General features: G+C 37.2%; 1 protein-coding gene across 2 annotated transcripts in view; it reads right to left on the reverse strand.

Annotated features, from left to right (window-relative positions):
- The window catches only part of LOC126462196 (cohesin subunit SA-1), a 154665-nt gene that overhangs the window by 58240 nt on the left and 79741 nt on the right, over nt 1–16684 (reverse strand). For both annotated transcript variants that reach the window (XM_050096057.1, XM_050096056.1), the window contains exons 14-16: nt 11732–11899; nt 8086–8274; nt 6540–6693 (exon numbers count right to left, since the gene is read on the reverse strand). In XM_050096057.1, coding sequence (XP_049952014.1) covers nt 6540–6693; nt 8086–8274; nt 11732–11899 — 511 coding nt within the window. The remainder of the gene's footprint in view (nt 1–6539; nt 6694–8085; nt 8275–11731; nt 11900–16684) is intronic.

A 16684-nucleotide genomic window follows, 5' to 3' on the forward strand; every position in this document is an offset into this window, starting at 1 on the left:
TCATGCTTGGCATGACATGCTTCTAGAATTTTTTCTCTTTTTAAGGTGCAAATATTTGCATAAGTACTTCGTGTGGTGTTTGTATGTGTGTTGTTTTGTGTCTCTTGCACTGCAGTCATCTTTTTGAGGTTATCCGGTAATGTGCGCCCTCAGTTATGTAGAAAACCACACATATGCGAACTATCACTCACTCTGTTTGTTTGTGTAAAATCACATTAAATACATACGTAAATACTGCACTTTATGACAGGAATAAATTCTTGAAACCTGTTTTGTTCAGCATGAAAAAATACATAACTGGCACTGTGTTTAAACCAAAAATATTTCAGTCACGGAAAGTGAGTGAAGATGTCAACTAACGCTACAAGTGGCCCAATGATGAAACAGGCAAACCATGGTTCAACAAAGGTGTCACGACAATCACGAAACTGCACATGCACAGTAGAGACAGTTTGGAAATGGTTGTGATTGGTCACGATTTTATTATTATTAGTTTTTTCTTTTGAATGAACCTAGCTATCAGCCACCAGGCCGAGTAGAGGTGGCACTGGCATGAGATATGGCACGAATTGTTCCATCTTTTACTCATTTCAGATCCACTGAGTACAGCACCTGGTCTCAAAAATTTACCCATGTAACATTTGTAAACACTACTTGACGCCCAATGCCATTTTATTTTTTCATAAAGTGTAAACTTTAGGAAAACTGTAAATATGTTGATGCAAAATTAGGTGCAAATTAACATTGTGGATACAGGGAATTTGACAGGAGTGATAAACGTTGTGAATGTCAGGAAAACATTAATTCCAGGAAAGTAAAAGTGGGGTTGTACTGTATCTCCAATAACTTTTTCTGATCAATTTTGTCGTAAGACAAACATTTAAACATCTCTAATCACAAAGAAAAGATTCTAATTTTACCCAACATACATGCTACGTTTTCAGATCACTAACTACCAATTACCAGTTTCAACAACTTTTTTGTTTTTATTTGCTTGCCACCTCTCAGAAGGCACACTGTTAGGTTGCTATCCAGAATAGAGGAAAGGGATTCCAATTGCTCTGACAGTGTGGTCAATAAGTTCAATTGTTTCTCTGGAAAAGTACTGAAACAGATATTAAGAATTTTTTGTTTCAATAGCATATATGTAATTAGGGATGAAAAAATGTCTTGAACTGGTCAACAGTGAGATAAGAAACTGGCATTCATCTGGAAGAAATTGGTTTTATGGCAATCTGATCATCAGTCTTCTGAAACAGAAATATGGGTTAAACTCCTAAACTGACATGCAGAGTTGGCATGATGTGAGTTATTTTAGAACATACTTCATTCGGAGACAAGGATAGAATATGGTACCAACCTAAGGGCTGTGGCTATGCCGCTTTTCACCATATTTTTTATACTATGGGACCTACTCCCACAGCAGAGTATCACACGACGTAAGTGCTGGGACACAAACACCAGAAAACCATACAACATTGAACTTTTATGTTCCTGGAATTAACATTTTCCTGTAATTTATGACTATCATTCCCATCAAATTTCCTGTGTCCACAATGTTAATTTGCACCCAATTTTGTATTAACACATCAACAATTTCCCCACTTCACAAAAATATGTTCATGGAGAAAATAACTGATATAATGCACACAAAATTACAATGGCCGTCAAGTGCATTTACAAACATTACTTGGTTAAGTTTCTTGACACCAGGGCACTCTACGCAGCAGATCAGAACCAGTAAACGGATAAAGTCAAAACAATTCGTGCTTTACTTCCTGCCACTGCCAAGTGCTACTCAACGTGATGGCTGATGGGAGTAACTAGGTTTGTTCAAATCACAGTCTTTGAATAAAGATATCATGTCCAACCACAATTATTTCCAAGTTGTCTCTGTCGTGCATGCCCAGCTTTGTGATTGTTGTGGTCATCTTAACACTTCTGCATTGTTTGAACCACATTTAGTTGTTTTGTTGCTTGGCCACTAGCAGCACTGGTTGACACCTTAGTTCATTTCACATTGCTCAAATGCTTTTGGTTTAAACACAGCATCAGTTATGTATTTTTTTCAAGCTTAGCAAGACAAGTTTTGAGAATTTATTCTCATAGTCAAGTACAAATATTTACATCTGCATTTTTGCGATGTTTCACAGCAAAGCATGTAAGTGATAGTTTGCACGTGTGTGGTGCGTGGTAACTTTAAGAATACGATTACAGACCAAGAGATACAGAACACCACATATGCTAACACAACATAAAATACTTCTGTAAATATTTCACTTGCCAAGAAGAATAAAGTCTCAAAATGTGTCATGCTAAGCACAAAAAATATGTAGGTGGTGCAGTGTTTTATTACTTACTTAATGAATAACAACTGCAGGTTTTCCAAAAACATTGATATGGTGTATGAAATTAGGTCAAATGATTCTACTTGCCAGACTCTTAAACATCAATTGTGAAGTAATGAATTTAAGTCAAATGTTTCTATTTCTCACACAGTTGTCAGTTCCAGTTACATCAGTGGTTTTTATTAGAACAATTATCAGAAAACAAGTGGAAATCCTATGTGTAACTTTTACTGCTTTCAACATTATTTCCTAAATTTTACAGCATCTTGTCAAGCCCCTTGAAAAGCATAAAAGCAGGGTTCACTGTACTTCAATAGGTCTGTTCATAGTGCACTGATCATGGAAGGCAGATAGCCATAGGCTGGTTCTGCTCAACATTATTAGTAACAGTTTATTTACAATTTAGGCATCTGAATTTTTTAAATGAGATTCTATGTTTTTTGTAGACTTAGAGAAAGCTTTTGACAATGTTGACTGGAATACTCTCTTTCAAATTCTAAAGGTGGCAGGGGTAAAATACAGGGAGCGAAAGGCTATTTACAATTTGTACAGAAACCAGATGGCAATTACAAGAGTCGAGGGACTTGAAAGGGAAGCAGTGGTTGGGAAGGGAGTAAGACAGGGTTGTAGCCTCTCCCCGATGTTGTTCAATCTGTATATTGAACAAGCAGTAAAGGAAACAAAAGAAAAATTCAGAGTAGGTATTAAAATTCATGGAGAAGAAATAAAAACTTTGAGGTTCGCCGATGACATTGTAATTCTGTCAGAGACAGCAAAGGACTTGGAAGAGCAGTTGAATGGAATGGACAGTGTCTTGAAAGGAGGATATAAGATGAACATCAACAAAAGCAAAACAAGGATAATGGAATGTAGTCTAATTAAGTCGGGTGATGCTGAGGGAATTAGATTAGGAAATGAGGCACTTAAAGTAGTAAAGGAGTTTTGCTATTTGGGGAGGAAAATAACTGATGATGGTCGAAGTAGAGAGGATATAAAATGTAGGCTGGCAATGGCAAGGAAAGCGTTTCTGAAGAAGAGAAATTTGTTAACATCCAGTATTGATTTAAGTGTCAGGAAGTCATTTCTGAAAGTATTCGTATGGAGTGTAGCCATGTATGGAAGTGAAACATGGACGATAACCAGTTTGGACAAGAAGAGAATGGAAGCTTTCGAAATGTGGTGCTACAGAAGAATGCTGAAGATTAGATGGGTAGATCACATAACTAATGAGGAAGTATTGAATAGGATTGGGGAGAAGAGAAGTTTGTGGCACAACTTGACCAGAAGAAGGGATCAGTTGGTAGGACATGTTCTGAGGCATCAAGGGATCACCAAGTTAGTATTGGAGGGCAGCGTGGAGGGTAAAAATCGTAGAGGGAGACCAAGAGATGAATACACTAAGCAGATTCAGAAGGATGTAGGTTGCAGTAGGTACTGGGAGATGAAAAAGCTTACACAGGATAGAGTAGCATGGAGAGCTGCATCAAACCAGTCTCAGGACTGAAGACCACAACAACAACAACAACAACAACAACATGTTTTTTGTTTTCCCTGTTATTATATTCAGAGCACAAAATCTCACCATGTTCAAATTGTGAGTTAGTCTCTCTAATTATAGAGACATTTTATATAGCAGATTTTCTGTTCACTTCACCCAAATAAAAATAAAAAAAATATTCCAAAAAATGTGCAGTTACATGTAAAAAGATAATGTGCTCAATAGCAGTGATTATCGTGTTTGATATTTGCTTAGCAATCAACATGCAGGGATTGCTGACATTCTTCGGAAACTCAAATGGGAATCCTTATAGGGAAGACGACATTCTTTTCAAGGAACATTGTTGCGAAATTTAGAGAGCTGGCATTTAGAGCTGATTTCAGAGAGATTCTACTGCTGCATACAAGCATTTTGTGTAAGGACCATGATGATAAAGTAAGACACATTAGCACTCTTACAGAAGCATACAGTCCTTTTTCCCTTGCTCTATTTGGGAGTGGAACAGGAGAGGGAATGACTAGTAGTGGTACTAGGAACCCTCCATCATGCACCAAACAGTGGCTTGCGTAGTATGTAGATGTACGAACAAGAACTGGCACTGAAAGAGGCTTACTCTGAAAAATTTTAACTACTGCACATAAAACATGCAAGATTATGGGAGCAGAATATTTGTAATTGACTTCCCTTGTAGCTTTACTCATTTTTTACCCATCGATGTATGAGAATCCTGACTCTTAGATGCATTTTTAAGTCAAAGCAGTTACAAGAAATGTGTTATTTCTCACTTCACATGGAAGAAGTATTTAGTTGTGATGTTCTCGTGTAATTTAATTTCATTAAAGCAAACACACAAAAAGGAATTAATTTTCAACTGACAAATTTATATTGCCCAGAACACCTATTAAGAGCAGTTTCAATAAAAAAATTCAATGATGAAAATCTATAAACCAGTTCTTGTAAGCTATGTAACTGTTCGAAATATAGTGAACTTATCAAATGATATTACTAATGTTTACAAATGCTTGTAACAAATACATGTTGAGAAACTTTACTTTCTCAGTGTGAAGACCAACTACCAGAAATCTGAACACGATAATCGAATTCACTGCAATAATGAATAACAATGGACACAGACCATTTATATTTGCAAAAACTTTAAATCAAATCTAATCACATCACTAGCCACACTAGGTTGGAGCTTAGTGTACTTTTGCACAAATTGTAAGGTAGTAAATTTTCTCAAAACAGAGTATTCAAAATGTAGTAAAAAAACAGACATTGAATGTACATATGAACTATTATGTAACACATAAAGGTAGCACGTGAAAATAAGGTAACTAATCTGGGCTCGACAAAGAAAGCATTAGTCAAAAGTCAAGCAACTGATACACTATCAAAACGAAAGGAAAATGTTCATGAATAATGCTGGTATGTGTACACACACACACACACACACACACACACACATCCCTTAAAATGAAAGAGAACAAACAAAGATGCAATATCCAAAAGATGAAGTATTTTTAACTTTTATATAAGTGGCCTCCACAAGGCCACAATGATTATTACACTGTGGTCATGCTGTTACAGTTGTATAAGGCGCTCAGAAACACCACACTCAACTTTGGTAACTTAACTGAGTAATTGCTAGTGTCCTCTCGCAGACACAGCGCTATTGAACTTCACGTCACTGAAGTGGCAACAAAACAAGAGTGATTGGACGTTTCTTAAGAATTATGCTCATTTGTGGGATATATAACTAGCTATTATTCTGTTTCAACAAGTACTGGTAATGGATAAATTACTTTTACCTTTTCTCTTTTTTATATTACAAAGAAATAACAAAATATTTCTAGTTTATGCCGCTATTATACACACAGTAGGTACTTTACAATTACTCTAAATACATTAACACCACAAATCTCATAAATAAAAGCCAGATACAACAGACCTGCAGATACATTAACAAGTGCACATACCACACATTGTAAAAAGACTGCCTTTAAATAGTCTGCACTGCACTTGTTAGAACAGAAGCAACAGGAAAGGAAGCCCACAGAATGAAGAGTACAAAATACCATAAGGTATACAGATAAAAGCTGTTGACACCATGCTCTTGCATGCCATACAGTTATGGTTGCTTCTAGTTAAGACAAATACAGGAAAGAATACAGTGGAGAAATAGAAAAGAAAAGGAAGATCAAAATGATAGATGAAAAACATCAGAAATTTGGAAGAGGCAACAAAATTAAATACCACGGGAGCCAATATTCTATGATGATCACTGCAATATATGTATTTTTTCCCATAGGCAATAGAAATACCTGTGATGGATGGAGGTTTCACTGTATTTTTACAATACAACACTTATGTACAATACAGGGCAACAATATGCTCCACTGTCTAGACATTCCATTAACAAAACTATATGTTTTCATGACAATAAACATCTAAGGGCTGGCAAAAAATACTGCTTTAGGCATATATAAATTTATACAGGGATATAACCAAGAATTAAAATATTAGAATGTACATTTGATCTACATGCAGTTCCAAAATTCTTATTCTATAATTTCATTTCTTCTAATAAACTTATAATACTTTATGCAAGCATTTACTCTGTACAAAATAACAGAAAATTCACTTCCAAGATGCAAATAAAAATTAGTTTGGTAGATTTGTTAAGTACTGACCATCTTCTTCAACAATAAACACATACTGCTGAATGAAGTCATTGAGCATGCTCTGCAAGGCTCTGTCTGGCTCATACACGAGGTCAGTTAATGCCTGATTGCTTGCTAATTGGTTACAGAAAACCACAAGAAGGTCACACACAGTGATATATGCCTGTAATAAAATAAATATATAATCGAACAATTGTACATATGGCCATAAGTTGGTAAAACAGCTGAAAATTACATTAATCTATGTCTGTCAAATATTTAAGTAACTATAGTAAGAAAAATAATCAAATGAATGGCAGTTTGTGCAATTGCTGTATATGTGTAATAGTAGAAGGAAAAGTTTCCAGAATGAATTTTCAATTCTGCATGTGAGTGAGCATTGATATGAAGCTTCCCGGGACTCAAACCTGGTAATTTTGTCTTTTCCAGCATAGCTTCACAGTTTGGATTTATAAACTCCTCTGAAGATTAAACTGTTCTAAATGGAGTTCGAACCTTGGACCTTTGCCTGTCACAGACAAGTGCTCTACCTACTGAGTTACCTGAGCACAACTCAAGGACCCATCTTCACAGCTATACTTCTGCCAGTACATCATCTTCTACCCTTCAAACTTCTGGGGCTAATACTCCTGGAAGAAAGATATTGTGGAAGCATGGCTCAGCCATAACCTGGGATATTGTTTCCAGAATGAATTTTTCACTCTACAGTGCAGCATGCATTGATATGAAACTTCCTGGCAGAATAAAACTGTGTGTCAGCCCAGGACTCAAACCCATGACTGTTGCTTTTGATATGAAGTTTCATATGTGTCCACTCTGCTGCAGAATGCAAAATTCAGCCTGGAAACATTTCCCCAGGTTGTGGCTAAGCCACGTCTCTGCAATATCCTTTCTTCCAGAGTACTAGGCCTGCAAGGTATGGAGGAGAACTTCTGTGAAGTTTGGAAGGTAGGAGATGAGGTACTGGCAGAACTATAGTTGTGAGGATGGGTTGTGGGTCATGCTCAGGTAACTCAGTAGGTAAGGCACTTGTCTGTGACAGGCAAAGGTCCAAGGTTCGAACTCCATTTAGAACAGTTTAATCTTCAGAGGAGTTTATAAATCCAAACTGTGAAGCTATGCTTCACATTATAAACAATTGGGCACTGCAAAGATCAAATACAGTTAACAAATAAAACAAAGAAACACTGTGCTTCCTCAAATATGATATCAGGTTTAGTAAGACAGAGATAAATGGGGAAAAATGATAGAAAAGTATGCTATGTAAACCATAGAATTGACATAGTAAACAAACAAGGGAAAGCAAATACAATTTTGTAAGTAAACATTTAAATCAACTGCATCTTGCAAGCATACACACAAAAAGGAGTGTAGAAGGGGAAAATGTAGGGAGGGAAGATGTCAAGAAAAAAATAACAAGTAAGTGTGAACAATCATAAAATTGTCAAAGACAAATGATTTCCCAATTTCCATACTCAATCGAGCAAATAAAACTGTGAAATGTGCATCACACATGCGACTAAATTTAAAAATATAATACATCTTAATTTCTTGCCTCTTCTTTGTAAGCTTGAACCACTGCTGTCTGGAGAAGCTGCTTCATGGTGTCCATGAAATTATGTAGCCTTCCCTTTAAGGTAGCCACTTCTTCACTGCCACTTGCACCGCCTTCGATCAGCTCCTCAATGTGGCGGAGATCCCACAGTATTCCAAAAAATGCAGCAGAAATGCAGTATTTAATAGCCTGTGAAGATAAGGATTTTTTCTCACTTCTCCCCAAACAACAATGTAATTACATATAAATCACAACAAAACAAATGCAATAATGTTCAGCTGTAGTTTGCACATTCATATTTTCTGCAGGAAGCATTCTTCTTCCGGCAATTATGGGTGTTACAGATGAGAGAGATAGAGGACAAAAAGAAATAAGACATGAAAGGAACACCACAGCCTGCAGTGATTTTGGTTTAAGATTATGCAACTGTGACCCAAGTCTGTCACTTATGTACCAGTATGTTTGATTATTACCCATAGCTACTTGTATTCCTAAATTAATTACCAAACAGATAATTATATAAAGTTTATGTTCCATAAGCTGAAGTACCCAAGAGAAAATTCCAAAATGCAGAGATTAGTAGGCTGATGTTAAATGTTACAGCAACAGCTGCACCCTGTTTTACATACTACTGTGTGACTAACCAAACAAGAATGAAGATATCAATTTTTTATGAAAATTGTAGCCTACTGTCATCTGTTCCCAAAATCCATAGTTCAACGGTACACCTGCCAGTCATCTTCAGATGAACCATCAAGGGCAGACACATGGTTCCCATGTTGCACAATTTATAAGTGCACAGTACACGTTTTGAGCAAGTGTCATGATTTTAATAAGAATATTATCCATAGTAACTGGTGACACGGGCAATGCCATAAATCAAATGATTTAGAATAATGTGCTTGGACGTAACTGACTTTCCATTCAATATCAAACTGTCATCACATATTCCAGTGTGGCAGAAAATTTCAAGATGCACATAAACAAAGAAAACAGTGGCCCCATCATATTGGTCACACAAACCTAAAAAAATTACAGTTGAAGGATACTGCAACTGTATTTTTTCCCAAACAGATCACAATTTTGAATCAATATGATTGAAATAATTTTACAATAAGTATTCAATAAAGTGATACAGACAAGAAAATGTACTTGAGTGATTCTACGAAAATAAGAGTTTACAGGTCCAATTCAGTAAACCGTAGGAGAAAATTCTGAAGAATCAGTAAAAAATCTTATGGTACATGCAAAATATCTTCACGCTTTCTCACTGAATACACTGAAACAGCTGAACTTTCTCTCACTGTTATAAACTCCCTCGGTGTAATTGTTGCAGTCTTCATTGCAAAAATATACAGTAAAATCCTAAATTAATGAACCCATATTTAAGAAAATCCTGCTTTTCACGAATATTTGTCCTGGTCCTGGTGAAACTATCATAAGAACAGTTATTCCTCCCCACTTTTAACAAAACCTGCTTTAAGAAAAAGTCCACTTTTAAGGAATAAATGTGAAACATGCTGCAAATTAAAATCCAGTTTTTAAGCAATTCCTAACATGCCCAAATGAGTGTTTGTTTTCATACGCCTTTCTTGTAGTGTGACAGCAGTACAAGGTAATCTATTCTTTTGGTCGACACATATCTACATCTAATTCCATTGTGGCAATATTGGAAAAGGGTTGAAGGAATCAGAAATGGGAGCGTTGTCACATGATCTGAAACCACACTCACGGAGTTATGAAGCGCAAAAGTGTTGACTTTGTTATTGTCAAATTTATTAATTTTAGTGCCGTGAAGTTATGTCCCACAAACATAACGCAGAGAGCTTATAATTTAACAAAAGCTGATGATCATCCACAATGTTGAAGACAACTGCAACACAAAACTTTCCAATAGGGTGAAGAAGAATGATTTGGCCCCACCTTCACAGTGCGGCATTCTCGAAAACAAGGAAGCACTGTTAAATGCCGAAGCTAGCAATTCCTCTAGATGCAATAGCAAGAACATCAGGATGCCACAATTTAATGATGTAGGAAGTATTCTTTTAATATGGTTTTCAAGGGATGAAAAGTGGCAACAATCCTAGTAAGTGGAAATATACTGCAAGAGAAGCCTCAAGAAATTTCCCAGGTAAGTATTGAAAATTTCGGTGTCTTGAACAGCTGATTAGATAGGTTTTAAAAAACCTAAATCTCTCATTTCAGAGAGTAAGCAGAAACAGTGAGGCTATGGTTCTAGAAAATTTTAACCATTTGAATAAACAATTAATTCAGCATTATGAGCCCAGAGACATTTTTAATGCATATGAAACTTTTGATTTTTACATTTTACTTCCTGTGAAAATATGTTCTGTTCACAAAGAAAAATGGAATGGAGGTGTAAAAAGAAAAAAAGAAAGAGAGAGAACATAGAATGACTGTACTATTGTGTGTAAATACTGACGGAAGTGAGAAGTTGCCCCTCTGAAAATAGCAAGATTTAAATTTTCCAGGTGTTTTTAAAACATAAATAGACTGCCTTGTATTTAAAATGTTTAACATCAATGGCTGAATGACATCAGAAATCTTTACAAGATTTCTCAGGTGTTTATATGCCAAGGTGGGTGTAGCAGGTATAGTGCTTATTATTGAACAAAGCCCTGCGCATCACAAGAAAACACAATTTCTAGGAATGTAAATGTTGTATTCATTCCACCAAACTGCATGTCATCTGCAGCCTCTATATGGGGGCACAACACACACTGTTAAAACCAAATACAGAATAGCAGTTGTACAGAAGTCAATTACACCCCTCGACAGGAAGGAAGTGACAAGACCAACATTCTGCATCCTATAGATATGTTTCTAGCTGCCTGGAGTTGTGCAAAACAACATATTGCGTTAAACTGTTTTGAAAGGGCTGGTTGTGGTATAATAGCTGCTGTTGATGACATTGTTCGAGAAGACGAATAGATCATAATCACAGATGTTATTGAACATTTGACATTCCAGGACTGTTTCTTGTGATGACGACATTTTGATTTACACAGCCAAAATGAATGTATCTGAGATGTGTGAAATGCTAGTGAAGGAACACTGTGAGGTAGGAAGTAGTGTTGACAATAATGAAAGAGAGGACGAGCCTGTTGTACAAAGTTTTGTAGCTGCTGTGCAAGGAATATACACCATCACGGACTACTATTCCTCTTTCAACATAGATGAGTAAATACTAACAAACGTGAAGCAACTGGAATGAAAACTTCTGACATTAAAATTTAAATTTGTAATATATTATTGGCAACTTGTGACTAAATAGCTCTTACAACACATAAACATGCCTGAACTATGATTCTGAGTCATTCCTCCCAAGTACCTAAGCTAAACCCCCATTAAGGTAAACCCCTCTTTAAGGAAAAAAATATTGGGTTCTGCAGAGATTCACTAAAATAGGCACTGTAGTACATTCCCAAGACATTTTATCTGACTTGATTTGTGTTGTTCTTAAGCCTTAAAAACTTCTACGTAACTAGGTTATAGAAGTCCTTTCACAGACACCACAAACAACAAACAATAACAGCCATCAACATTTGAGCTGATCCTCTTTAATGAAATCATAATAATTGGGGGGCTAAAAAGTTGTAAAAATGGTTATTTAGCATTTTCTCACCTCCTGCGGTAAACTCTTCAAGCTAGAGCCACCCTGTGCTTCAATTATATCTCTGAAGACAGGGTCCCAAACGCCCCAGTGACCCATATTGTGACACTGGTAGAAAATGGCAACTTTTTTCAAACTGTAGACAACACTGAATGTCTCATCTTCATCTGGTACTTCATTCTGAAATGCAAAAAATTATTGTGTAAAACAAGCCCATGCATTACGAAGCCTGTGTGAGGCTGGACATGAAATTAGTGGGAGTAAGCATACAACATAACACAAACACACAAACAATCCCATTAAAAAGGAAAGGTACACATTTCACAATGCCTCTGCTACCAAAACCATTAAATCCCAATACTATCCAGTGCCAATATCAGTGATGAGTGGCATTTTCATTTCACAAAGCTGGTTGGCAGAGAGAGAGAGAGAGAGAGAGAGAGAGAGAGAGAGAGAGAGAGAGAGAGAGATATTTTCTATGATTTAAATAGCATGCACAAATTCTGGATTTAAATCAGATGCTTGCTGAGTATAGATGTAAATGTTTAATGGTGGCGATGGGACAGTCTAAAGTCAAGGGATTAGGTTTAGTAACTCCCTTGGCACTTTCAACAAAAATATCTTATTTTCTGGTAGTAGTTTTCATTCTCCATACTTTTTTTCCTCCATTTCAGTATTCATCACTAATAATAAAAAATAATGTGTTCACTGCCATGTATCACACATTCTTCAGCGTGATATGCAATTATCAAATAGTGGTTTCTGTCACCAAGGTTTTTCCAAGAGGCTCCTTGAGAAAGTATTATTTTTAACATATTCTCACTGATCAAAATTACAAACTGTTTTTTTGACATTACATATCTGCCTAAAATGTTATTTTAAACTTAGGCCATTTATTGACTGACACATTTTGATAATACACGAAGAAATAAAATGAATGAAAAGAAATCGTTTACATTACTTTTTATCTTCACTACCTTTTTTTTTACTTAGTCTGTTGACTGTGGTATACCTGTTATTAATCATCACTATCAGGCTAACGGCACAGCTGTGAAATTTATATCTTCATCTTCATTGTCACAAATATTTCATGACTTCTTCCAAATATATGTTAGGCTGTCGTTATGGTGCAAACTGGGAACCCATCTGCTTTATGGCCGAATACATATAAGTTTTCACTTCTATGCTGATGTGAAAATGTTACGTCTCTTGCTTCCTAACACATTCTGTGCCCACCACTCTATCACTGGCAGCATAGAACCAGCAGCTGACACACCCCCATTCACTCCAGTCATATGTCATGATGGGGGTCAACAATACTGCTGCAGGAAACACGTACTCTTAAGTACACCACTAGTCCCTATCCAGGCTTTTACACTCTCCTGCAGAAACGTATATCATTGTTGTGTATTTGTCCAATTTTAAAGTCATTTCAAATGGACTAGGGCACTCTACAGTTTAAATATGATAAGTGTTCATAAAAAGCCAAAGTACACAGTACAGGTTCCCATGGTTGGCAGTATGACGTAATTTGCTGCTTTCTCACTATTTCCCTACCCGCACTCATCCCAGTTCTCAAACAAGCTGATATCACTGTTCCCCTTCCAAACCTGTAATACTGTGCTTGAGAAACTGTGAAACACAGATTTAAATACCTTCTGGAGTGCAGGTCATATTTAACAATACCAACTAATAAATAAAAGATCACAATTGCACAAGCGGTGTGTGGCAGAGGGCACAATTTGTGCCAAAGTCATATCCCCCCCCCCCCCCCCCCCCCTCTGTTCCACTCGTGGATCACACGAGGGAAAAACGACTGTCTGCACGCCTCAGTACAAGCTCTAATTTCCTTGTCTTTGAATGGTGATCATTGCACGGTTTGAAAGTTGGTGGTAACAATATATGCTCTACATCCTCGGCAAAGATCAGATTTCGGAATTTAGTGAGCAGCCCCTTCCTTTTAGCGCGTTGTCTATCTGTAAGTGTCCCACTTCAAACTTTCTACGAGATTTGTAATGCTCTCACGATGGCTAAATGTACCAGTCATGAATCTTGCCACTCTTCTTTGGACCCTCTCAATCTCTTGAATCAGACCCAATGTCTTTTGGTACTATCTCCATGACTGGTCTTGCCACCGTAATTTATTCTTGTGATACCATTTACAGACAGTTTAATATAATTTATTTCATTTTTTGACATTTAATTCTGGATTAATTTCCTTTGTTTGAAACTCACCAACTTGTTCTAAAGCCAACTGAATAGTGGTAACATTTCTACCTGGTATTCGTAAGTGATTAGCGATAATTTCTCTTTTGCAGCCCACTCGATAAATCGTCACAGTATCTCATAATCAAATAAAATAAAATACTGACTTGCATTCAGAAAAGTAATGTTTTTTTTATGGGACTCAACTTCTGACGTCATCAGTCCCCTAGAACTTACAACTACTTAAACCTAACTAACCTACGGACATCACACACATCCATGCCCGAGGCAGGATTCGGACCTGCGACCATAGAGGTCGCGCGGTTCCAGACTGTAGCGCCTAGAACTGCTTGGAGACTTGTTCCCCTTTCACTGTTAACTGGTATTGATTCATGTACGACAACTTTTATTGCAAACAAACAATGGAAAATCCAGGACAGAATGTAACAATACAATGAAAAGGATAGTTGCTGCTCACAATATAGTGGAGATGATGAGACACAGGAAGGCACAACAAAAAGACTGTCAGAAAGTTAGCTTTCAGCCAACAAAGAAACACAAACACCCATAATACTCCTGGCCTCAACTTTCATTAGTTATTGCCCTACCCATCTAGCAACTTCCCTGTTCCCATTCCAGAACCATACAGCCCTCTATTCCACCAACGCACCCAGTCTTTTTACTTCTCTCCTATTCCGCTACCACCCCCTTTCTCCCCTGCCCTCCGTCTAACCTTCCGACTGCATCTAGCTGCCCTACTCTCCGCCTTTTCTCTGCATGCTCCCAGCAGCACTTTACTGTCCCCCACCCCCACACTGCTAACTCTTTGCCTCCCCATCCCAGCCTCCTCCTCACCACCACCCAGTTGCCTTTCCCATAATACACTGCTGCTCGCAGTCTGGCTCCAGTTGCCATAGACGTTGTCATGTGTGCAAGTTGCATTTGCATGTGTGTGTAGTCTATTTTTGACAAAGATCTTGCTGGCCAAAAGCTAACTTCCTGAGAGTCTTTTCATTGTGCCTTTCTGCAACTCAGTATCTCCGCTATATTGTGAGTAGCAACTATCCTCTTTGTTGTATTGTTATAACAAACACAGCTCGTTCAAATACAACAGAGTTTGTAAGATGACAGCATTAAATTCTCTGTCGTCCCGTGTTTCATGAAATTATCAACTTTTAAGCAGAGCAACAGACTGTTGTGCAGATGCAGAGTTTCTCGCATATACCATGCGCTAGCACTAGATGAGTGAAGTGTCACCGATTGTTCGAATAAGGTTAATACTTTATCAAGTGCTTCGGCATATTAGGAAATCTTGAAACTGTTTGAGTGAGAGTCTTGCTTGCCCTAACCACTCTTCCTAATTCTTCAAAATAAATCGGCATGTGACCTCAATAGCCCAAGCTTCATCTGTAAATTTAGAATGATCCCAATATCAATCTATTAAATAACATAAAACTGTTGACCTCAGTAGCAATAATTTAATATGCAAATATAAGACAAACCCAAAGGTTTTGAGTGACAAATTTGGGAAAAAAACCTGATCTTATAATAGGGTTATAATAGAGGGAAACATTCCACGTAGGAAAATTATATCTAAAAACAAAAAACAGATGATGTGACTTACCAAATGAAAGTGCTGGCAGGTCGACAGACACACAAACACAAACATACACACAAAATTCAAGCTTTCGCAACAAACTGTTGCCTCATCAGGAAAGAGGGAAGGAGAGGGAAAGATGAAAGGATGTGGGTTTTAAGGGAGAGGGTAAGGAGTCATTCCAATCCCGGGAGCGGAAAGACTTACCTTAGGGGGAAAAAAGGACGGGTATACACTCGCACATACACACACATATCCATCCACACATATACAGACACAAGCAGACATATTTAAAGATCTTATAATAGATCTTATAATAGAGTACATAAGGTAAATGCACCATGTTGACATCAGATGGAGCAGATCTAGCCAGTCAAGCAAAAATTATGCATACAATAATGAATGTTCGTGTGAAAAAATGTTTTCAATTAAGTAAAATGTTGAATAACGCTATACCATGTTCGGAATTGTAGGTTCTTTATGGTTCAATATCATGGCTTCTAAAAGTGAACATTTTATGCCACACCTCAAGTGGAAACTCGAAATTAAAGATAAGTTGAACTGAAGTTTTTTTTGCAGAAAATCATTGCTACTGAGCACAATGCCGGACGAGCAACTTTTTATGACCAAACTTTAACAGAAACATGCAGTATCAATGTAATGAATGTAAAGCTGTTGTGTGATAAAGTATACTGCCATTGCAATCATCACTGCAACAACTAAAAGTTTGTGAGTTGTTTGACAGTGAGCGGTACCAGTGTGTATGTGCACATTCAAGGACTAAGTGTTCTATGAATCATCATCATCATCATCATCTAAGACTGATTATGCCTTTCAGCGTTCAGTCTGGACCATAGTCCCCCTTATAAAATTGCTCCATGATCCCCTATTCAGTGCTAACATTGATGCCTCTTCTGATGTTAAGCCTATTACTTCAAAATCATTCTTAACCAAATCCAGGTATCTTCTCCTTGGTCTACCCCGACTCCTCCTACCCTCTATTGCTGAACCCATGAGTCTCTTGGGTAACCTTGCTTCTCCCATGTGTGTAACATGACCCCACCATCTAAGCCTGTTCACCCTGACTGCTACATCTATAGAGTTCATTCCCAGTTTTTCTTTGATTTCCTCATTGTGGACACCCTCCTGCCATTGTTCCCATA

This window comes from Schistocerca serialis, chromosome 1, assembly GCF_023864345.2.
Source record: "Schistocerca serialis cubense isolate TAMUIC-IGC-003099 chromosome 1, iqSchSeri2.2, whole genome shotgun sequence".
In the NCBI taxonomy this organism is placed as follows: domain Eukaryota; kingdom Metazoa; phylum Arthropoda; class Insecta; order Orthoptera; family Acrididae; genus Schistocerca; species Schistocerca serialis.